The following is a 27,291-nucleotide window of genomic DNA, read 5'->3' on the forward strand; positions in this document are numbered from 1 at the left end:
GTCAGATGCATCTCATTTTGTAACTTTCCAGCACATTTTATCATGGGCAAAAAATAAGATTGTACCCACATACTTAGTTTTGTTATCTGCATTTTAAATTCGACCCTCCATGGACATTTGCCTTCTACTTTTATATGTGCTAAATATTGTGGTGAATGCATAACTTTAATACCCGTTAGTTATTATAGGGTGTTTATGTACCAGAATTATGTACCAGAATCCTCCATTGCTACACAACTCCAATGAGGTCATTTTTATTCTTATTTTTAAAAATCCTGCTCATGACAGAAATATCTGAAAATATTGAATAACTAGACCTCATTTAAAAAAATCACAATGTGAGGTCACAAACACAGTGAGTGAAAGAAGCCAGTCACAAAGAACACCTACTGCATAATTCCAGTTTTGAAAAACAGGCAGAATCGAACAAATGTTTGTGTGTGGGGGTGCATTCTGACGTGAAAAACTATAAGAACAGATAAGGAAGTGGTGATAATGTATATCTTCAACTGAGCAGTGGCTGTGTGGGTATGTGCTCCTGGATAATTAATTGAGTGCTACACTTAGATTATGCGCTCTTTCCTATATGAATCTGATTGTTCACAATACAAACAGCTTTCAAAGCTCATAACCCCTGTAACCCAGTTAAAAATATCTCTCAGTAACTCATCATATAGACTTCCAGTTTTATTCATATCCCTGATTATATTATACATACTAATTTGTAACATGCTGTTAGTACTTGATATATTGTGACCATCTTCCTCCTCTGGTCACATTTTGATTGAATGGCAACTAGAACAGCCATAATCAAAAAGACTAAATACACCAAAATGTTGGAGAAGATAGAAACTGTAACCTTCACACATTGCTGGTGGGGATGTAAAATGGTGCAGCCACATGGGGAAACAGTTTAGAACTTTCTAAAAAGGTAAACATACATTTGCTGTATGACCCACTAATCCCAGTCCTGGGTATCTACATGAGAGAAATGAGAACATATACCCATACCGAGTTTTCTATAGAAATGTTTATAGCAGCATTATTCATGAGAGCCAAAACTTGGAACCAATTAATATGTCCAAATACAGATGAATGAATAAACGAACTGTGGTACATCCACACACATGAATAAATGCTACTGTGCAATCAAAGCTGCCTGGTACTCATACATGCTGCAATACGGAGGTAACTTAAAAAGAGTCATACACAAAGTATCACACCTCATACGAGTCCAGTTATACTTTGAGTGCTGGCACATAGCTCCCTTGTATGGGACTGGCATTCATTATTTAACCAAGCCCTCTTGTTGGACTTGAAGTTGTTTCCCTTTTTCCAATTTTACAGACATGTCTGTGCTGACCATCTTTGTGACTGAATGTTTATGGCCAAGCTTAGCTACAATTTTGGACAAAAACCCAGCAGTGGAACTGCCTGTTTGAAGGTTTGTGTATTTTGAACCTTTTGATAAATATTGCCAAATGGCCCTTCACAAAGTTGGCCGGGTCTCCACTCCCACCAGTGTAGCATGAGGGTCAAATGTTTCTAGTCTGAAATAATAGCACTTGCCTTTCAAATACAGCACTGCTCATCAACATGGTGTAAATGTTAGGGACTGGGGTGGTCTGGGAGTGGGATGGAAATGGACAGGTGAATGTGTTGTTCCAGCCCTAAATTTTCACTTTCATGATGCCCTGTATTTGTTTGCAGTTCCCTTGGGTACACGGCCACCATGCCGTTATTCATCAATAGTGCCAATCGCCAAGTAGTAGGTTTTGTAGTTGCAACCATTGGATGGATCCTTGGCACCACTGCCATGAGCCTGGTGACATGGTGAGTATGGTATATGGACAAAACCTCTCTCTTCCCCTCTGATCTAGCCTGCGTGGGAATGTGGAGAGTGCATTTTCCTTCACACCAACAAAATCAGCAGAGGCACAACATGTCACCATTACAGCTACCATGATAATTGCCTACCTCTGGGTATGTGTGTTGTGCAAAACCTCCTCCTGGTCGCCAGCATTCTAGGGCTCTGGAAGAAAGCCTCCATTATCTTTCCACTTAGGAATGTGTACATGGGAATTCTTCAGCCGAATGCCTCCTGCAATCCATCTGTCACTTCAGGAACTCTCAACATAGCTGCTGGTCTCTGTATCTTGATTGGCGTCATCTGGAATTACCACTCTGTGATGAATGAAGAGCATATTGCCTTCCCACCATCTTTCAATACGCCCTTCAAGCCAGATACTCAGCGAATTGGCAGTGCTTCTCTCGAGGTATGTTTGGCCGGCTTCATGATGTTGTTAAGTGGGTTGTTTTTCCTCTCTTACAAACTCCCCCTGGATAGCCAAGTGCGTCCTGAAGTTTCAGAAATGAAAAATTCCTGGTTCATTGACTTTGCAAATCCAAGATTACCAAGAGTTTGTAGGAAGTATTACCAGAATGCTCTATTAAATATTTCCAAGGACTCAAGATCATGGTAAATGAGTTTTGGGCAGAAAGTGGCAAACTGTTTGCTTTGGTTATATTATGAGTCTGAATTTGGTTCATTGATTCAATTAAGGAAATTTCATTTTTAAAAATCTTGCCTACATGCCAGTTTTTAATTATTTTAATTATTGCCTAGTTAATAATACTATAAACCTAGTGTATGGAAATAAGAGTTTCTTAGATTCTCACATCTCCCTCTTAAACTTCTGCTAAAAACCACAGACTTATTTCCTATGACACAGTAATTACATATATTTATCATATAAAAATTTCCAAAATGTGCAAAAGTAGAGAAAATACGATAAGGAATTCTTCCATATCCATTACCAGATTCAAATATCAAAATTCTTCCATATTAGCTTTCTTGCCTTCTTTTAATCTTTTTTTTCCCCAAAATATTAAGTGACATTATGTCCCCTCATCTTAACAAAAAAGACATTTCCTTGCCTAAAGAACGTTAACAGTTATTCCTTGCTATCATTTAATACTTAGAATTTTTAAATGCCTCAAAATAAATTCTTCGGATTTGTTTTTTCTACACAAGGTGCTCACAATGACCCTTAAGGCTAAAACTAAAGCATCTTCTCTACCACCAAACCCCGTCTGCCCTTTAAGGAAAATTTAGTTTTGGTAAATAAACTGAGTCAATTGTCTTTGTCATGAAATGTGTTACTTCTTGAGGCTTAATTAGATTCTAGATCAGGTCTTTGTGGGAGAGTATTTCAGAAGTGGTGCCCTGTGTTTCATACTGAGTGCATTATACCAGATGGCATACAGTACTTTTCCTTTTTAATGATGCAAAGTTGATGGGTGGGTCATGAGGGGAAAGCTCATACCCTCTTGTAAAGTTCACCAAACTTCCACCAAAATCTCATCATTGATGGTCCTTATTTAAATCAACCATTTCACTAAGAATTACAAGAGGTGACTTTAATGTGAACAGTCTTGCCAGATTTATTAGCTGGGATGATTTTGTAAAGAACGTTCTCTCATCAAGTATGCCTACTGGGTTACTCTAAAATTCAGCTCATACAAAAAAGTTAAGGTAATGCCTCTTTTTTCCCCCGTATAATTGTTAAAGTTCTAGAGTAAGGAGGGTGAGTGCTGTAAATGTTGTCTTTAATGTTGACCAATGTATTTTTTAAAAATTGTTTTTGCTACTCTGTTTTTCCTTTTGTTTTTGAATATCAACTCAACTTTTCAGTAAAAACTCATAAGATTGCCCATGCTTTTACTATGGAAATTTTCAGTGCATTCAAAAGTTGATAGTGGAGAGGACATGTCAAGAATACATTTAAGGGCTTCCCTGGTGGCGCAGTGGTTGAGACTCTGCCTGCCAATGCAGGGGACGTGGGTTCGAGCCCTGGTCTGGGAGGATCCCACATGCCGTGGAGCGGCTGGGCCCGTGAGCCACGACTACTGAGCCTGCGCGTCTGGAGCCTGTGCTCCGCAACAGGGGAGGCCGCGACAGTGAGAGGCCCGTGCACCGCGATGAAGAGTGGCCCCCGCTCGCCGCAACTAGAGAAAGCCCTAGCGCAGAAACGAAGACCCAACACAGCCAAAAATAAATAAATAAATTAAAAAAAAAAAAAAAAGAATACATTTAACAACTACACATAGCAAATGTTAGACAAATATTGAAATTTAAACGTTTATTTACCCTATATCTACATACTGCCCCCCTGCCACCCAATCACAGTTTTGCCCAGGTTCACAACTCTCTTGAAATCTATTCATGGATCTCATTTTCAAAATAAGTGACAGCTTCCAAAATTGATTTGTTTGTTGTTTCATGGACATGCTGGAAACTTCCCTTTCTCATAATTTTCATCTTATTTTTAAAACAAATTAACTTCACTATTTAAAAACCTACCTAGAATATTAATAAGTACAGATGATAGGGACAGAGCAAAGGGACAAGGTGATTAAACAGTTAATCCCACTAGGGGATTATAAGTAAAGAAAAAAGTAAGGGAGACCCTCTAAGTTAACGATCACTCAAGAAAGCAGGTTTCCTTAACCACAAAGCCAAGCAGGCTTATTATTAGCAACAAACTCATGCAACAGAAGCATGAGACATGCCCCAAAACAATAAAATAATGGTGGCTTGAGACCCACATCCTGCCCAGTGACCTCAATTAATAACCCCTAGGACATGCTCTCTGCACACTTAAAAAATGATAATTTATGGACAGGTGACATTTCAAAGTGAAAGACCCTCATTGTACTGAGACCTGAAATAATTTTTCCATTGCACCATGACAGCCCCAATTTGACCATGTAGGGACAAGAAAACTCCCCTGCACAACCTGCAGGAGTAGCTGATGATGGAAGCGTGACATCTACCCAAGAACAAGGAGGAACGTGGCCTTCTCTCCCTCCCCACATTCCTTTGATTATAAAACTGCAGGCCTCTAAGTTCTCGGTGAGCAGCACCGTTTCATCCACCTGCTTGTGAACCTCACTAGCGTCCTATTCTGATAAATCACTTCTTATCTATCACTTTGCCTCTCTTTGAATTCTTTCTTCTTTGAGACTGTTCTTTCTACTCTTTCCTCGCAGTCACCTGAAATGCGACCTAGCAGTTCCACAGATATGTCCTGCTTAAAATCATTTTACTAAACAGTTATGACTGATGGTTTCTACATTTAAAATTTAAGAAAGAGGGACTTCCCTGGTGATGCAGTGGTTAAGAATCTGCCTGCCAACGCAGGGGACATGGGTTCAAGCCCTGGTCCCAGAAGATCCCATGAGCCATGGAGCAACAAAGCCTGTACACCACAACTACTGAGCCTGTGCTCTAGAGCCCACAAGCCACAACTACTGAGCCTGTGCACCAGAATTACTGAAGCCCGCGCACCTAGAGCCCGTGCTCTGAAACAAGAGAAGCCACCACAATGAGACGTCCGTGCACTGCAATGAAGAGCAGCCCCACTCACCACAACTAGAGAAAGCCCACACACAGCAACAAAGACACAATGCAACCAAAAATTAATTAATTAAAAAATTTAAAAAATAGGTGACTCTATGAAATTAATAGTACTGTAAATGTGTCAAGTATTATCCATTAAAGCATGTTTCTACTTCATGTGTCTAGTGTATGACTTTCATCATTATGAGGATTCTTTTTGTTATATTACTATTTCATTGGTTAATTCATTTATCATCAGATTAGTGGTTTATATTATAATGTAAATTATACTGTGCCTCTACTAACTAGTCTCCAAAGGAATGAGTGTCTGGGGAGGAAAGTGGCTAGTTCAGCAGGCAAGCCCTGCTGATATCTTCTGCTCTCTATGGCTGATCCTTACTATGAGCAGGCGTGAACTCTCAGCCACACTGTGTGAGTCTGGCCTGCGAGTCCAATGTCCTCTCCTCAGCCTTCCACTAACACTGTGTTCTACCACCCACTGTCCGTATGTCCATCATTGTCTGTTGCTAGGTCACGGATGCTATGACAGTGTCTCTCCTGCTGATTGTGGCACACATTTTCTTCATCTTGTCTCCTCTATCACGTTTTTTTGTCCCCCCACCCGGAGGAGAGTATGTTTACTAATGGACCCTAAGAGTCCACTTTTAAGATCTATGTGACTGTAGAACATGTACAGTAAACCATTTTATATTCTTATAATAGGACATTACACAGCAATTCCACATTATGAAGAATAATTAAGGAAAAATTTCCTAGTATTGCTAAATAAAAAGCTGATTTCAAAAATATGTAGTTAAAAATGTTGGAGAGGGTGTGGAGAAAAGGGAACCCTCTTGCACTGCTGGTGGGAATGTAAATTGGTGCAGCCGCCATGGAGAACAGTATGGAGGTTCCTCAGAAATCTAAAAATAGAGTTAACATATGATCCTGCAATCCCACTTCTGGGCATATATCCAAAGAAAACTCTAATTCAAAAAGATACATGCACCCTGATGTTCATAGCAACACTATTCACAGTAGCCAAGATGTGGAAACTACCTAAATGTCCGCTGACAGAGGAATGGATAAAGAAGACATGGTACATATATACAAGGGAATACTAGAAAAGAATGAAAATTTTAAAAATGAAATAAAGAAGGAAATAATGCCATTTGCAGCAACACGGATGGACCTAGAGATGATCATAGTAAGTGAAGTAAGTCAGAAAGAGAAAGACAAATATTGTATATCACTTATATGTGGAACCTAAAATATGGCACAAATGAACCTATGTACAAAACAGAAACAGACTCATAGACATAGAAAACAGACTTGTGATTGCCAAGGGGGAGGAGAAGAGGGAGAGAGGTAGATTGGGAGTTTGGGGTAGATGCAAACTATTATATATAGGATGCACAAACAACAAAGTCCTACTGTATAACACAGGGAACTATATCCTGTCTCCTGTGATAAACCATAATGGAAAAGGATATAAAAAAAGAATGTCTCTATGTGTATAACTGAGTCACTTCGTTGTACAGCATAGACTGGCACAGCATTGTAAATCAACTCTACTTCAATAAAAACAAGAGAGACGATGATATATAGTTAGGAGTCCTGTTTCTTAAAAAAAGGGAAAAAGGAGAGATGGAGGGGAGGGATGACATATGTGAACACGTTACCCAACATGGCAACATATGTCTCAAAAGCCTTGTCATCCTGACTTGTACAGGAAGGAAAAGAATCTTCTAGGGATGAAATGGGAGAGTGAGTATACATTAAGGGTCTAACAGAACCTCAGTTCACTTGAGGAATCCTGGTGATGCTGCTGGGGCAGCTGGCATGCCAAAGGGAGAGCTGTCAGGAGAGGGTAAGGGATGTGGGGAGAGTGGGGCGGTCTCCAGAGAACTGTGGTCTGAAGCTGGCCAGGTCAGCATGGGTAGATGGGTCTTCATCAATATTAGAGGGCGGCAAACGTGCATCTGGAGGGACTTTCCGGGAGGTCCAGTGGTTAAAACTCTGCACTTCCACTGCAGAGGTCACAGGCTCAATCCCTGGTCAGGGAACTAATATCCCCACATTGGTGTAACCAAAAAAACAAAAAGTACCTAGTGTAGGGCGCGGCTGGATAGCCATTGCGCATGCGCTAAGTATGCCGCTAGGGCGTATGCACCTAATATGCTAATCAGGTTTTGAAGCAGTGGCCTATCCAAAGTCCGGCTTGCGAAATGCGATAACCATACGGACGAATCAGGGACTTACACGAGTCCTTAAGCCCTTATATAAGCAGACAGGCTCGAGCGTACGGGGTCTTCCTTCCATCCGCCTGAAACCAAGCTGTACTCCAATAAAGTGTGATGCGAGAAGAATCTAGCGTGTGGTGATTCGTCATTCTGCTGGTCAGAAGCGGCTCGCCGCAACCTAGAACACAAGTATTGATTTAATATAAATTGTTAGCTATGGTTACACACACATGTGTATTGTATATGTGTGTGTTTGCCTATTTTCTCTTATGCCGAAAGCTTATCTGGGTAAAAGTGTATACGAAAATCACATTTATTGACCAAGGTCTCATATGGAGATGACCTAGCACCCTCCACTCCACCTCAGGGGACTGCAGGCCCTTAATATCCAACATCCAGAGTCCTGCATTGCTGCCCGGAGTTGCCATCCTTGTAACTGTGCCTCTCAAGACATGCTGGTATTTTGAATGGCATTAAATGTTTAAACGTGGGGTAGAGGCAAACCAAGCACAAATATATTTGGGAAACCCAGAGCGGAAAGTTAAATAGGGTTCTTTGGTGAAGGTTTTCTGGGAGTCATCCTATGCTCTGAGGGGCCCTAAAAGAGGAACACGCGGCAGGGCGGCCTCTGCACCTGTTCGTGCATCAGCAAGGAGGCACTGGCCACTCGCAGAACCTTAAAAAACTGGCATCCCTCCTCAGCTGCTGCCCTCATGTCTCTGAGGTCTACTTCCTCGCTCGCCTCAAGGTCCAGGGTAGTGATACTAGGCCTGCAGTTGCCCTCTCCCAGTGACCCCCACGGCACCCATTCATCTCCAGGCCCTGGTGCATGAGAGGCTGAAGGGAGGAACCCAAAGAGTGAAGGTAGTGAAGTGAAGCCGGCGAGGAGCAAGCAATCCTCTCTTCTTTTTCCCCAGCAGGGAATTCTGGCTTCTGAGCACTGAGTGCTCAGCGTCGGTGGCCTGGCCTGCAGGGCCCCGTGCGGCACCAGGGAGGGGAGGCCAGGCTGCCAACTGCACCCTCGGTGCCCGGCTGTGTTCCCCCACCCCATCACCTGGCTGCCTGCACTCACTTATAATGTCCACATCAGCCACACACATGGACCAATACCGAGGGGACCATTACAGATAAGCACCCTCCTCCATACCAAGGGCTTAAATCAAGAATCTTTTGGGGGCTTCCCTGGTGGCGCAGTGGTTGGGAGTCTGCCTGCCAATACAGGGGACACGGGTTCGTGCCGCAGTCTGGGAGGATCCCACATGCCGCGGAGCGGCTGGGCCTGTGAGCCATGGCCGCTGAGCCTGCGCTTCCGGAGCCTGTGCTCCGCAACGGGAGAGGCCACAACAGTGAGAGGCCCTACTAACGCAAAGAAAAAAGAAGAATCTTTTGGAAATCCAGGAACTCCAGGCACCGCAGAGCGGGGCACAAAATGCCAGTGTATCCCACACTACACCAGGCAAGCCAGCAGAGGGCAGCCTTCTGTTGTGAAAAACTATCAGAACTCCACTTTAAAGCTACCCTCCAGACACCACAGGTAAGCACTAGAGGGTGAGGAGACAGGGAAGGAAATCCTCCTTTAAAATTGTGGGGAAAAACTGACCAGCTTTTTGTTCTGAAAAATTTCTGACTTCCAAAAAAAAATCTATTGCAAATAGCACCTCTCCACATATTCTTCACCCAAGACTTCCCAAGTGGAAACAACAACTGTCACCACAGCATGATGCTTGGAATCAAGAAATTCACATTTACCATTGCTAATTATTAGAGCAATGCAAATCAAAACTACAATGAGGTACCACCTCACACAGGTCAGAATGGCCATCATTAAAAAGTCTACAAATAACAAATGCTGGAGAGGATGTGGAGAAAAGGGAGTCCTCCTACACTGTTGGTGGGAATGTAAGTTAGTGTAGCCACTATGGAGAACAGTATGCAGTTTCTTCAAAAAAAACAGAGTTACCATATGATCCAGCAATCTCACTCCTGGACATATATCCAGACAAAACTAAAATTTGAAAAATGTACACACACCCTAATGTTCATAGCAGCACTATTTACAGTAGCCAATACATGGAAACAACTTAAATGTGCATCAACAGAGGAGTGGATAGAGGATGTGGTACATATATACAATGGAATATTACTCAGACATAAAAAAGAATGAAATAATGCCATTTGCAGCAACATGGACAGATTTAGAGATTATCACACTAAGTGAAGTATGTCAGAGAAAGACAAATACCATATGATATCACTGATAAATGGAATGTAAAATACAGCACAGATCAACATATCAATGAAAGAAAAACAGATTCACAGACATAGAGATCAGACTTGTTGCCAAGGGTGTGGGGAGGGAAAGATAGGGAGGCTGTGATTAGCAGATGCAAACTATTATATATAAGATGGATAAACAATAAGGTCCTACTGTAGAGCACAGGGAACTCTATTCAATATCCTGTGACAAACCATAATGGAAACCACCTTAGGTTTGTCTGATGTATTTTCAGTGAGGACACCTCAGAAGGGTGGAGGTGCCCTCCTCGGATTGCTTGATGTACAGCGTCCATGTGCCTCAGTCCCCACGCCATCAACCATGTGGAGAACCGCTCTTCCCAGGGGTTTGGCCTGGTTGGATGTTGCTGTCTGGTATGCCTCATACTTGAATTTCATAAGCGAGTGTAAACTAGACACTGGCTTATCTGGAGCTCCTAGAGCTGAAGCTGAAGGGTCTCATGCCAGTGTGGCCCTTCGAAGGTCAAGGATGTGGTGCGTGGGTTGCAGGATAGGGGACAGCCTCCAGCCACATGCTCACCAGGCCTTAGGCTTTGCTGAAATAAGAAAGAAGTGTTCATGGAGGCCGGTTAAGTCTCTTTCCTCTCTGTCTTCCCCTCCAGCTGACTTCCTGGGCCACAGGTGGTACTGGGTCTCAGAAGAGGCATTTTGGGGATCTAGTGGAGAGCTGGTGGATGGTGGTAACACAGGTAGGGTTTCATGGAAAGCTTACCTGGCTCGCTATGCCTAAATGAACACCCTATATCGGGAAACACACACACATGTTTCACTGTGACACAATGCAGAACAAATACAAGCACACACACACACACAGAGCTCACTGTGACTCAATGTACAGCCTATACCAGCATACAGACAACCCACACACACACAGGGCTCACTGAGATTCAATGCACAGTGTATACCAGCACACACACACACACACACACACACAATAGGGCTCACTGTGACTCAATGCACAGCCTATACCAAAACACACACGTATGGTTCAATGTGACTTGCACAGCCTACATCAACACACACACAAAACACACACACACCTCATTGTGATTCAATACACAGCCTACACAAGCACACAGACACACATACACGCTCACTGTGACCCAATGCAGAGCCTATACCAACACAAACCCCTCAATGTAACTCAGCACAGAGTGTGTACCAGCACACACACACACACGTGGAAAACTGTGATGCAATGCACAGCTTATACCAGCACAGAAACACACACAGACACAGACACAAACAGCTCACATTCAACGAACAGCCTATACCAGCACACATACACACACACAGCTCACTGTGACACAATGCATAGCCTATAACAGGACACACACACACACACACACACACGTATCAATGTAAATCAATGCACAGCCCATACGATGACACACAAAAATACAGATACACACTTACAGATGGCACCCTGGGACGCAATGAACAACATATACCAGCAGACACACACACATACATGGCTCACTCTGACTCAATGCACAGCTACATCAGCACACAAACACACACACATTCAAATGGCTTAGTCAAAATCAATGCACAACCTATACTAGTACACACACACACATACATGGCATATTGTGACTGAATGCACACTTGTAGCAGCACACAGACACACACACATGGCTCACTGTGAGTCAATGCACAGCCTATAAGAGTACACACACACACACACACACACACACATGGCTTAATGTGACTCAATGCACAGCCCATTCTAGCACATACACAAAGAGACACACAGGGCTTCCGTGGTGGCCAGAGTTTGAGAGTCTGCGTGCCAATGCAGGGGACATGGGTTTATGCCCCAGTGTGGGAAGATCCCACATGCCGTGGAGCGACTGGGTCCATAAGCCATGACCACTTGGCCTGTGCGTCCGGAGCCTGTGCTCCACAATGGGAGAAGCCACAACGGTGAGAGGTCTGCACAACATAAAAAAAAAAGAGAGAGACCTACAAACTTTCACACAGCTAACAGTTACTCAATGCACGGCCTGTACCAGCACACACACACACACACACACACACACACAGGCACAAACACGGCTCACTGTGCCTCAATGCACATCCTATACCAGCACACAAACACAAACGAGCCACTGAGATTCAATGCACTGCCTATACAAGAACACACAACACACACACACAAGCATGGCTCACAGTGACTCAAGGCACAGCCTATACCAGCACACACACAAACAAACACACACGAATGGCTCACTGTGACTCAATGCACACCATATGCCAACACACAAACCCACATTCACAAAAACACACAAGATACACAAGGACTCAATGCACACACAAACATGGCTCACTGTGACTCAAGGTACAGCCTATACCAGCACACACACGTACAAACACGGCTCACTATGACTGAATGCACAGCCTATAAAAGCACCACACAGATGAATCAATGTGACCCAATGCTCACCATATAACTGCACACAGACAGAAAAAGACACATACACACAGGGCTCACAGTGAGTGAATGCACAGCATATACCAGCACACACACACACACACACACACACACACACACAACACACTGCTCACTGTGACTGAATGCACAGCTGATACCAGCACACACACACACACACCCAGTTAACTGTAACTAAACGCAGAACTATAACAGCATACAAACATACAAATCTCAGTGTGCTGCACAGCCTGAAGCAGCACACACACATACACACGGCAAACTGTGACTCAAAACACAGCCTATAGCTGCATGCACACACACACACAAACATGGATCAATTTGACTCAATGCACAGCCTATATCAGCACACGGACACACAGAGACACACACACACATGGCTCACAGTGAGTAAATGCACAAACAATACTAACACACAAACACACACAAACAGATGGCCTCCTCATGATGATTCAAGGCATAGCTTATATCCACACACACACACGGCTCACTGTGGGTCAATGCACAGCCTATATCAGCACACACACACACGGCTCACTGTGACTCAATGCCCAGCTTATACAAGAACACACGACCACACACACATAGAAAAACACATGGCTCCCGATGACTCATTGCACAGCCTATAGCAGTACAAACACCCACACACACACCTGTCACTGTGACTCAATGCACATCCCGTACCAGCAAACACAATCACACACCCCAACAAATAAATGGATCACTGTGATTTAATACAGTGTCTAAGGCTGCACACATATATAGATTACTCAGTGTGACTGAATGCACAGCCTATAGTAGCACACACACACACACACGCATCAATGTGACTCAATACATAGCCTACACCAGAACACAGACACACAAAGACACACAGACACACACATGGCTCACAGTGCATTAAAGCACAGCCTAGGCCAGCACACACACACAAGCACTAGCCTCTCTGTGACTCAATGCACAGACAATATCCGCAAACACACACACACACACAGCTCAATATGACTAAGTACACAGCATACAACAGCAGACATACAGACACACGGCTCACTATGACTCAATGGACAGAGTGTAACAGTTCTCACACACACCAACACAGCTCAATGTGACTCAATGCACAGCCTATAGCAGCACACACACACACACACACACACACACACACACGGCTAACTGTAACTCAATGCAGAACTTATTACAACACACAGAGACACATACACTGCTCACTGTGAATACATAACCTGTACCAGGACAACACACAGAAGGCTCACTGTGACTCTATGCACAGCGTATACCAGCACACAGACAAAAAGACAACACACAGACACACGGATCAATTTGTCTCAATGCACAGCCTATATCAGCACCCAGAGACACACACAAACACAGCTCATAGTGAGTCAATGCAAAAACCATACCAGGACAGAGACACACACAGAGACTCACGGCCCATTGTAACTCAAATCACAGCCTATACCAGCACAAACACACACACACATGGCTCACTGTGAGTCAATGCACATCCTATAACAGTACACACACACAGAAACATGACTTAGTGTGACTCAATGCACAGCCCATTGCAGCACACACACAAAGAGACACACAGGGCTTCCCTGGTGGCACAGTGGTTGTGAGTCCACTGCTGATGCATGGGACATGGGTTTGTGCCCCGGTCCGGGAGTATCCCACATGCCATGGAGCAGCTAGGCCTGTGAGCCATGGACAGTGGGCCTGCACGTCCGGAGCCTATGCTCTGCAACGGAAGAGGCCATAACAGTGAGAGGCACGAGTACCGCAAAAAACAAAAACCGAAAAAAACAAAAAACAGAAAGAGCCCCACAAACTCTCACATGGCTAACAGTTACACAATGCACAACCTATAGCAGCACAGAAACACACACAAACACATACATATGGCTCACTGAGATTCAATGCACAGCCTGTACCAACACTCAAATACACACACACATATGGCTCACTCTGCCTCAATGCACACCCAATACCAGCACACAAACACACAAGGATCACTGCCATTCAATGCACAGCCTATACCAGAACACACACACAAACACATACACACAAGCATGGCTCACTGTGACTCAAGGCACAGCCTATACTAGCACACACACACACACACACATAAATGTCTAACTGTGATAGAATGCACAGCCTATAGCAGCACACACACAGACACACATGGCTCAATATGACTGAATGCACAGCCTATAAAAGCACACACACACAGATGAATCAATGTGACTCAATGAAGAGCCTATAACCACACACAGACAAAGACACATACACACAGGGCTCATAGTGAGTGAATGCACAGCTTATACAAACACACACACAACACACGGTTCACTGTGACTCAATGCACAACCTATACCAGAACACACACACACACTCACAAGCATGGCTCAGTGTGACTCAATGCACTTCCTGTTCCAGCATACAAACACACAACAATGCACACACACACACGGCTCACTGTGAGTGAGTGACCAGCAAATATCAGCACAAGCACAGACATACATGTACACACGGTTCACTCTAACTCAAAACACAACTTATACCAACGCACATACATGGCTCACTGTGACTCAATGCACAGCCAATACCAGCACACACACACACACACACACACACACACACGGAAAACTGTGACTCAATGCACAGATTATAGCCACACACACAAACACACACACAAAAACGGATCAATTTGACTCAATGCACAGCCTATATCAGCACAATGACACACAGAGACACACACACAAATGGCTCACAGTGAGTGAATGTACAAACAATACTAGCACACAAACACACACAAACAGATGGCCTCCTCATTGTGATTCAAGGCATAGCTTATATCCACACACACACACACACACACATGGCTCACTGTGAGTCAATGCACAGCCAACAACAGCACACACAAACACACACACATGACTTAATGTGACTAAATGCACAGCCCATACCAGCACACACACAGACACACAACCTTTCACATGGGTCACGGTTACTCAATGCAAAGCTTATACAAGCATACAGACACATATCCACACACACAAAAGCACACAAGGCTCACAAAGACTCAATGCACAGCGTATACCAGCACACACACAATCACGGCTCATTGTGATTCAATGGAAAGCCTATACCAGCACACTCACAAACACACAAATAAAAGGCTCACTGTGACTGAATGCACAGACTATACCAGTACACACACACACACACACACACACACACGGCTCACTGTGACTCAAGGCACAGCCCATACCAGCACACACACAAACACACACACATGGATCACTTTGAATCAATGCCCAGGCAATTACAACACACACACACAGACACACACACACGCACACACACAAACACACATGGCTCAATATTACTCCATGCACAGCGCATAGCAGCACACACACAAGCAGACACACACGGCTCACTGTGACTCAATTTACAGCCTATTACAGCACACACACACACACACACACATGACTCTCTGTGACTCAATGCATAGCCTATACCAGCACACACACATAAATGGCTCAATGTGATTTAATGCATAGACTATAGCTGCACACCCACACACACACAGCTCACTGTGACTGATTGCACAGTCTATTGTAGCACACACACACACTGATCAATGTGACTCAATGCACTGCATATAACAGCATGCAGACACACACACACGGCTCACAGTGAATCAAAGGACAGCCATACCAGCACACACATGCAAGTGAATGGATCTCTGTGACTCAATGCACAACCTATACCAGCAAACACACACACACACACACACACACACACAGATGGCTCACTGTGATTAATGGACAGCCTATAATGGCACACACACACAACAGCTAACTGGGACTCAATGTACAGCCAATACCAGCACACACACACAGACACATACACACTCTCAAAGTGACTGAGTGCACAGTCTATATCAACAGACACACACACACAAATGGCTCACTGTGACTCAATGCCCAGTCTAAACAAGCATACACGACTACACACACACCAAAAAACACACTTCTCCCTGTGACTCAATGCACAGGCTATAGCAGCAGAAACACACACACACAAGCACACACACACCTGTCACTGTGACTCAATGCACAGCCCTCACCAGGAAACACAATCACACACACCAACAAATAAATGGCTCATTGTGATTTAATGCGAGCCCTACGGCCACACACACATGTACATGCCTCACTGTGACTGAATGCACAGCGTATAGTAACACACACACACACACACAGATCTATGTGACTCAATGCATAGCCTATACCAGCATACCAACACACAAAGACACACACACATGGCTCACTGTGCATTAAAGCACAGCATATGCCAGCACACACACACAAAAGTGCAAGGCTCAATGTGACTAAATGCACAGCATACAACAGCACACAGACACATGGCTCACTGTGACTCAATGGATAGACTGTGACAGCACTCACATATGCTAACATGGCTCAGTGAGACTCAATGGACAGCCCATAAGAGCACACTCACAAACACACACATCTTTCACTGTGACTCAATGCACAGCCGATAGCAGCATACACACGCATACACAAAACACACACACACAGAAAACTGTCAATCAATGCACAGCCTCTACCAGCATAAACACAGACACACACACCTCTCTCTGACTCAATGCACAGCCTATACCAGCACACACACACACACAGACACATGGCTCACTATGACTCAATGCCCAGCCCATTCCATCACACACAAACACACACCCACACACACGGCTCACTGTGACTTAATGCACATCCTATAACAGCACACACACACACGGCTCACTGTGAGTCTATGCACTGCCTAGACTAGCACATACACACACACACACACATACGTGGCTCACTGTGAGAGAATGCACAGCCTATAGTAGCACTCAGACACACACACAGACAGCTCACTGTGAATCAATGTACAGCCTATACCAACACAAACACACACCACACTGTGACATAATGATCAGCCAATACAGCACACACACACACACACCTCAATGTGAATCAGTACACTGCCTATACCACACACACACACACACACAGCTCATTGTGACTCAATGCACAGCCTACAGCAACACACACGCCCCCCCACACACAGACACACATGGGTCCCTGTGTCTCAATCCACAGCCTGTACCAGCACACACAAACAGACACACACACACACACACAAACATCTCACTGTGACTCAATGCACAGCCCATAACAGCACACACATACACACACATGCACCTCACTGTGACTCAGTGCACAGCCCATACCAGCACAGACACACACAAACACTCACACAGCTCACTGTGATTCAAAGTACAGCCTATACTGGAACACACACATGACTCACTGTGTCTCATTTCACAGTGTATACCAGCACACACACATAGAAAGACAAGGATCACTGTCACTAAGTGCACAGCCCACACAAGCACACACACAAAAACAGATACACATGGCTCACTGTGTCACAATGCACAGCCTATAACACCACACACACACACAGCTCACTGTGACTCAATGCACAGCCTATTCCAGTGCAAATGCACACCTCACAGTGACTCAATGCTCAGCCAATACAGCAAACAGTCCCACACAGACACCTCATTGTGACTCAGTGCACAGCATATACCATCATACACACACACACACAGTTCCCTGTGAATCAATGCACAGCATATACAAGCACACACAGACAAACACACACACATCTCACTGTTACTCAATTCGCAGACCATTCCAGCACACACACACACACGGACCTCACTCTGACTCAGTTCACAACCTTATGAACACACACACACACACGTATACCCACGGCTCAGTGAAAATCAATGCCAGCCTATAGAAATACAGGCACACAGACATGACTTACTGTGACTGACTGCACAGCCTGTAGAAGCACACACAAAGAAACACACACTGCTCACTGTGATTCAATGCACAGACTTTACCACCACAGCAACACAAACACACACAAACTCACAAGCACAGCTCACTGTGACTCAATGTACAGATTAGAGCAGCACACACGACCACACACACAACAGAGACACACTACTATAGTAACATACCACACAGACATACACACAGTACAACGTGACTAAATGCACAGCTTGTACAAGCATACAGACACAAACCCACACTCAGAAAAACACACATGGTGCACTGGGACACAATGCACAGCATATAGAAACACACACACATACACGGCTCACTGTGACTCATTGCACAGCTGATCCACCACACACACAAATACACACACACGGCTCACTATGACTCAATGCACATCTTATAACATCACACCACACACACATATGGCTCAATGTGATTCAATGCACAGCCCATACAAGCACACACCCAGAGACACACACACATACACATGGCTCACTGTAACTCAATGCACAGTCTATACCAGCACACACACACAATCACACACACACACACAGATCAATTTGATTCAGTGCACAGGCTATATCAGCACTGAGACACACAGAGAAACACACTAACACGTCTCACAGTGAGTCAATGCACAAACCATAACAGCACACAAGCAGACGCATGGTTCATTATGACTCAAGGCACAGTCTATAAGAGCACACACACACACACGTGGCTTAATGTGACTCAATGCACAGCTCATACAACCACACATAGAGACACACAATCTTTCACATGACTCACTGTTAATTCACTGACTATAGCAGCAGACAATCATACAGACATGCCCACACACGGCTCACTGTGACTCAATGCCTAGCCAAAAGCAGCACACACACACACACACACACACACACGGATGGCTCACTGAGACTAAATGTGCAGCCTATACCAACACTCACATACACAGACACATGACTCATTGTGTCTCAATGCACAACCTATACCAGCACACACACACACATGGATAACTGTGATTAAATGTACTGCTTATACCAGAACACACACACACAAACACATATGCATAGCTCACTGTGACCCAATTCACAGCCTATATGAGCATACACACACACACCCACACACACACAAAAGCACACCAGGCTCACAAGGACTCAATGCACAGTGTATAACAACATACACACACTGACAAACATGGCTCACTGTGGTTCAACGGACAGCCTATACCAGCACACTCAAAAAGGCACACACAAATGGCTTACTGTGATTGAGTGCAGAGCCTATACCAGCACACAAACACACACACATGAATCAATGTGACATAATGCACAGTCTATACCAGCACAGAGACACACACAGATACATGGTTCAGAGTGACTCAAAGCACAACCTATAGCAGCACAACGCAAAAACAATTCACTGTGACTGAATGCACAGACTACAGAAGCACACAAATACACACACACCCACACGAATCAATGAGACTCCATGCGCAGACTATAACAGCACACAGACAGACACACACACACACATGGCTCATTATGACAGAATGCACAGCCTATACCAGAACACACACACACACACACACACACACACGGCTGACTGTGACTTGATACACAGCGTATACCATCCCACACAAAAGTCTCACTGTAACTCAAGGCACAGCCTATACCAGCACACACACACACTCACAAAAACACAGCTCAATGTGAGTGAAAGCACAGCCCATATACACACACACACTGATACACACATAAAGAAAGAGTTCACTGTAACTCAAAGCACAACTGAAATGCACACACACACATGCATGGCTCACTGTGACTCAATGAACAGCCTAAACCAGCACACACACACACACGTACACAGTGAAAACTGTAACTCAGTGCAGAAGTATAACAGCACCCAGACACAAATACACCTCTCACTCTGAATTCACAACATGCACCATCACACAGAGACACACACACACACAGCCAAATGTGACTCAATGCACTGTCTATATCCACACACACACAAACACACACAAAAACACAATCAATTTGACTCAATGCACAGCCTATATCAACACACAGACACACAGAGATACAAATACACATGGCTCACAGTGAGTCAATGCTCAAAAATTTCTAACACACACAACAGATGACTGCTTATTGTGATTCAAGGCATATCCTATATCAGCACAAACACACACACACACGTCTTATGTGACTAAATGCACAGCCCATGCCAGCAGACACACAGACACACAACGTTTCACAATGGTCACAGTTACTCAATGCACAGCCTATGCCAGCACAAAAACACACACACACTAATATTTAAAAATCAATGTGACTCAATGCACAGCTGAAAGCAGCACACACAAACACACAGACGGCTCCCTGTGACTGAATGCACAGCCTATACCAGAACACACACACATACTCACAAGAATCAATGAGACTCAACGTACAGCCTATACCAGCACAGAGAAATACACAGACACATGGCTCACAGTGACTCAAAGCAGAGCCTATAGCAGCACATACACACACACAGGTCACTAAGAGTGAATGCACAGCATATAAAAGCACACATACACACACACACGAATCAATTTGACTCAATGGACAGCCTATAACAGCACACAGACAGAAACGGACACACACACACATGGTTCAGTATGACTGAATGCACGGCCTATACTGGAACACACACACACACACACACAGACAGCTCACTGTGACTCAATACACAGCCATTACCAGCCCACAAAGAAGTCTCACTGTAACTCAATGCACAATCTACATCAGCACACACACGGAGACGGCTAATGGTGACTCAATGCACAGCATCTACCAGCACACACAAACAGACACATACACAAGTCTCACTGTGATTCACTGCGCAGCCTCCAGCAGCACTCACAAACACACACATGCACACACAATGCTCACTGTGACTCAAAGCACAGCCTATACCTGTGCAAACACACACCACAGTATGACATAATGCTCAGCTTATACAGCACACAAACACATACACACACACCTCTATGTGACCCAGTGCAGAACCTATTCCAAAACACACACACACGCACACAGCTTATTGTGACTCAATGCCAGCCTACAGCAGCACACACACCCGCCCCCACATAGACACACGGTCCTTGTGACTCAATTGACAGCCTGTACCAGCACACACTCTCTCACACACACACACACCAAACGCTCACTATGACTCAAGACAGGCTATACCAGCACAAACACACACCACATTGTGGTGACTGCTCAGCCTATAGAGCACACACACACATACACGCACATCTCTATGTGACTCAGTGCATAGCATATTCCAGCACACCCCCCCACACACAGCTCATGGTGACTCAATGCACAGCCTAGAGCAGCACACACGACCACACACACACAGATACATGATTCTTGTGATTCAATAAACAGCCTGTAGCAGCACACATGCACACACACACACACACCACAATGGGACTCAGTGCACAGCCCATACCAGTACAAACACAAACACACACATTGTGCACTGTGACACAATGCACAACCTATACCAGAACACACAGACGGCTCACAGTGACTCACTGCACAGTGTATACAAGCACACACACACAAACACAAACACATGGCTCACTGGGACTCAATGCACAGCCTATTACATCATGCACAGATAAATGGCTCAATGTGATTTAATGCATAGCCTATAGCTGCACACGCACACACAAACAGCTCACTGTGACTGATTTCACAGCCTATAGTAGCACACAAACACGGATCAATGTGACTCAATGCACTGCCTATACCAGCACACAGACACACAGAAACAGAGCTCACAGTGAATCAAAGAATTGCCTTACCAGCACACACACGAAAGTGAACGAATCTCTGTGACTGAATGCACAGCCTATAGCATCAAACACTAACACACATATGCACACACATAAATGACTCACTGTGATTAAGGGATAGCCTATAGCTGCACACACACACACACAAACAGCTAACTGGGACTTAATGCACAGCCCATACCAACACACACACACACACAAACCTCAATGTGACTGAGTGCACAGCCTATATCAACACACACACACACATGGCTCACTGTTACTCAATGCCCAGCTTAAAAAGGCACAACGACCACACACACACAGAAAAATACATGGCTCCCTGTGACTCAATGCACAGCCTATAGCAGCACGAACACACACACACACTTGTCACTGTGACTCAATGCACAGTCCATACCAGCAAACACAATCACACACACCAACAAATAAATGGCTTACTGTGATTTAATGCAGAGCCTATGGTCGCACACACATATACATGGCTCACTGTGACTGAATGCACAGCGTATAGCAGCACACATACACACACATATAGTTGGCTCATAGTGACTCAATGCACAGCCCATACCGGCACACACACGCACACATACACAGCTACTTGGGACTCAGTGCACAACATATACCAGCACACATACACACATAGGGCGCATTTTGACTCAATGCACTGCCTGCACAAGCAGACAGAAAGATACACGGCACCTGTGACTCAATGCACATCCTATAACAGCAGAAACAAACACACACACACCTGTCACTGTGACTCAATGAACAGCCCATACCAGCACACACACACATATACACAGACACACAGAGCTCACTGTGACTCTATGTACAGCCTATACCAGCACACACACGAAAAGACATATACATGGCTCACTGTGACTAAATGAAGAGCCCATACCAGCACACACACAGATACACAACCTTTCACAATGGTCACTGTTACTAAATGCACAGCCTATCCCAGCACAAAAACACACAAACATGCATACACACAAATCAATTTGACTCAATGAACAGCAGATAGCAGCACACACACACACACACACACACACACACAGCTCAATGTGACTCAATGCACAGCCCACATCAGCACATGCAGAGACACATACACAAATGATTCACAGTAACTCAATGCACAGCCTATACCAGTACACACACACAATCACACACACACAGATCAATTTGACTCAGTGCACAGGCTATATCAGCACACAGACACACAGAAACACACTCACACATCTCACAGTGAGTAAATGCACACACCATGCCAGCACACACACACACACACACAAGCAGACACATGGCCATTTGAGACTCAAGGAACGGTCTATAGAGCACACACACACAGGTGTGGCTTAATGTGAATCAGTGCATAGCCCATACAACCACACGAAAAAACAGACACACAAACTTTCATATGGTTCACTGTTAATTCACTGCCTATACCAGCAGACAATCACACAGACACGCCTACATACAGCTCACTGTGACTCAATGACTAGCCTAAAGCAGCACATACACACACATGGGAGACTCAATGCGCAGCCTATACCAACACTCACATACCCACACACATGGCTCACTGTGCCTCAATTCGCAACCTATTCCAGCACACACACAAACACAGGTCACTGTGATTAAATGCACTGCCTATACCAGAACACACATACACACATACACAAACAGATATGCATAATTCACTGTGACTCAATGCACAGCCTATACGAGCATACACACATACACTCACACACACAAAAGCACACAAGGCTCATAAGGACTCAATGCACAGAATATACAAACATGCACACACACACAAACACGCCTCACTGTGGCCCAATGGACAGCCTATACCAGCACACTCACAAAGGCACACATAAATGGCTCACTGTGATTGAGTGCAGAGCCTATACAAGCACACAAACACACACACATGGCTCAATGTGACTGAATGCACAGCCTATACCAGAACAGTCACACACATACAAAGACACCCACATGAATCAATGTGATTCCATGCACAGTGAAAACAGCACACAGACAGACACGGACACACACACACATGCGGCTCATTATGACAGAATGCACAGCCTATACCAGAACACACACACACACACACACACACATGGCTGACTATAATTCAATACACAGACTATACTATCCCACACACAAGTCTCACTGTAACTCAATGCATAGTCTATACCAGCACACACACACACACACACAAAGACACAGCTCACGCTGAATCAATGCACTGCCTCTACCAGCACACACAGTCATACACACGTGGCTCACTGAGACTCAATGCACAGCCTATACCAGCACACACACACACTCACAGACACAAAACTCAATGTAAGTGAAAGCACAGCCCATATACACACACACACTGATACACACATAAACAAAGGGTACACTGTAACTCAAAGCACAACTGATACCAGTACACACACATGCATGGTTCACTGTGACTGAATGAACAGCCTAAACCAGTGCACACACACACATACACAGTGAAAACTGTAACTCAATGCAGAAGTAAAAGAGCACACAGACATACATACTCCTTTCACTTTGAATGCACAGCATGAACCAGCACACACACACACACACAGCAAAATTTGACTCAATGCACTGCCTATATCCAGATGCACACAAAAACACAATCAATTTTACTCAATGCACAGCCTATACCAACACACAGACACACAGATATACCAACACACACGGTTCACAGTGAGTCAATGCTCAAAAAATTCTAGCACACACTACACACACAAACAGATGCCCTGCTTCTTGTGATTCATGGCACAGCCTATATCAGCACACAAAAATACACACACACACGTCTTATGTGACTAAATGCACAGCCCATAACAGCAGACATAGAGACACAACTTTCACGATGGTCACTGTTACTCAATGTACAGCCTATACCAGTACAAAACACACACACGAATACAGAAAAAACCATGTGACTCAATGCACACCCGAGAGCAGCATACACACACACACATTCACACACACAGCTCAATGTAACTCAATGTACAGACCATATCAGCATATGCAGAGACACATACAGATACATATGGTTCACTGAAACTCAAAGCACAGCCTATACCAGCACACACACACAATCACACACACAGATCTATTTGACTCAGTGCACAGGCTATATCAGCCTATACCAACACACTCAGAAACACACACATAAAAGGCTCACTGTGAATGAATGCACAGCCTATAGCAGCACACAGACACACACAGATGGCTCGTTGTGATTGAATACAGGGCCTATACCAGAAGACACACACACACACACACACAAACACACAAGAATCAATGTGACTCATTGTACAGCCTATATCAGCACAGAGAAATACAGAGACACACAGACACATGGCTTACAGTGACTCAAAGCAGAGCCTATAGCAGCACACACACACACACAGGTTCACTATGAGTGAATGCACAGCATATACAAACACACACACACACACGAATCAGTGTGACTCAAAAAGCCTGTGACAGCACACAGACAGACACAGACACACACAGACAAGGCTCAGTATGACTGAATGAACAGCCTATACTAGAACACACACACACAGCTCACTGTGACCCTACACATAGCCTTTACCGGCCCACCAAGAAGTCTCACTGAAACTCAATGCACAATCTATACCAGCACACACACACACACACACACACACACAGGCACACACACATGGAGATAGCTAACGGTGAACAATGCACAGCATCTACCAGCACACACAGACACATACACAAGGCTCACAGTGATTCAATGCACAGCTTCCAGCAGCACTCACAAACACACACATGCACACACAAGGCTCACTGTGACTCAAAGCGCAGCCTATACCTGTGCAAACAGACAACACAGTATGACATAATGCTCAGCTTATACAGCACACAAACACATACACACCCAGCTCTATGTGACACAGTGCATAGCCTATTCCACAACACACACACACGGCTTATTGTGACTCAATGCCAGCCTACAGCAGCACACACGTTCCCCCCGAGCACACACAGACACACGGGTCCTTGTGACTGAATCAACAGCCTGTACCAGCACACACACACACACACACACACATATACACACACACAAAAGAGACAGTTAACAGTGTCTCAATGCACAACCTCTACAAGCATACACAAACAGACACATACACAAGACTCACTGTGATTTAATGTGCAGCCTCTACCAGCACACACAAACACACACACACACAATGTTCAATGTGAATAAAGGCATGGCCTATACAAGTGGAAACACACACCGCATTGTAACATAATGCTCAGCCTATACAGCACACACACAGATACACACACATCTCTATGTGACTTAGTGCATAGCCTATTTCATCACCCACACACACACACGGCTCATTGTGACTCAATGCACAGCCTAGAGAAGCACACATGACCACACACACACAGTCACATGGCTCCTGGGATTCAATCCATAGCCTATACAAGCACACACACACACACTCACACACACACCCCACAATGGGACTCAGTGCACAGCCCATACCAGCACAGACAAACACAAACACACACATTGCACACTGTGACACAATGCACAGCCTATACTAGAACACACAGACGGCTCACTGTGACTCACTGCACAGTGTATAGAAGGACACACACACACACACAGAGACACAGCTCACTGTTATCCAATGCACAGCCTATAAAAGCATACACACAAAAACACATACACAAGGCTCAATTTGATTCAATGCATAGCCCATACCAGCACAAATACAGACACACATTGTCCACTGTGACTCAATGCACAGCTTATTACAGCATGCACACATAAATCGCTCAATGAGATTTAATGCATAGTCTATAGATGCGCACACACACAGCTAACTGTGACTGATTGCACAGCCTAGAGCAGCACATACACACACACACGTCACACAGTGAATCAAAGCAGAGCCTGACCAGGACACAGACGAAAGTGAACGAATCTCTGTGACTCAATGCACAGCCTATACCAGCAAACACACACACACAAACACAAAAATGGCTGAAAGTGATTAATGAACACT

At 44.6% G+C, this 27,291-nt stretch overlaps 1 protein-coding gene across 1 annotated transcript; it reads left to right on the top strand.

Annotated features, from left to right (window-relative positions):
- Positions 1–1,732: 1,732 nt before the first annotated feature.
- Positions 1,733–4,948, top strand: CLDN34 (claudin 34). Its single transcript, XM_024739541.1, is given in 3 exon segments — positions 1,733–1,899; positions 1,901–2,276; positions 4,775–4,948. Coding segments are annotated over 3 exon segments (717 nt in total).
- The last annotated feature ends 22,343 nt before the right edge of the window (positions 4,949–27,291 follow it).

This window comes from Neophocaena asiaeorientalis, unplaced genomic scaffold, assembly GCF_003031525.2.
Source record: "Neophocaena asiaeorientalis asiaeorientalis breed wild unplaced genomic scaffold, Neophocaena_asiaeorientalis_V1.1 scaffold855, whole genome shotgun sequence".
NCBI classification, from domain to species: domain Eukaryota; kingdom Metazoa; phylum Chordata; class Mammalia; order Artiodactyla; family Phocoenidae; genus Neophocaena; species Neophocaena asiaeorientalis.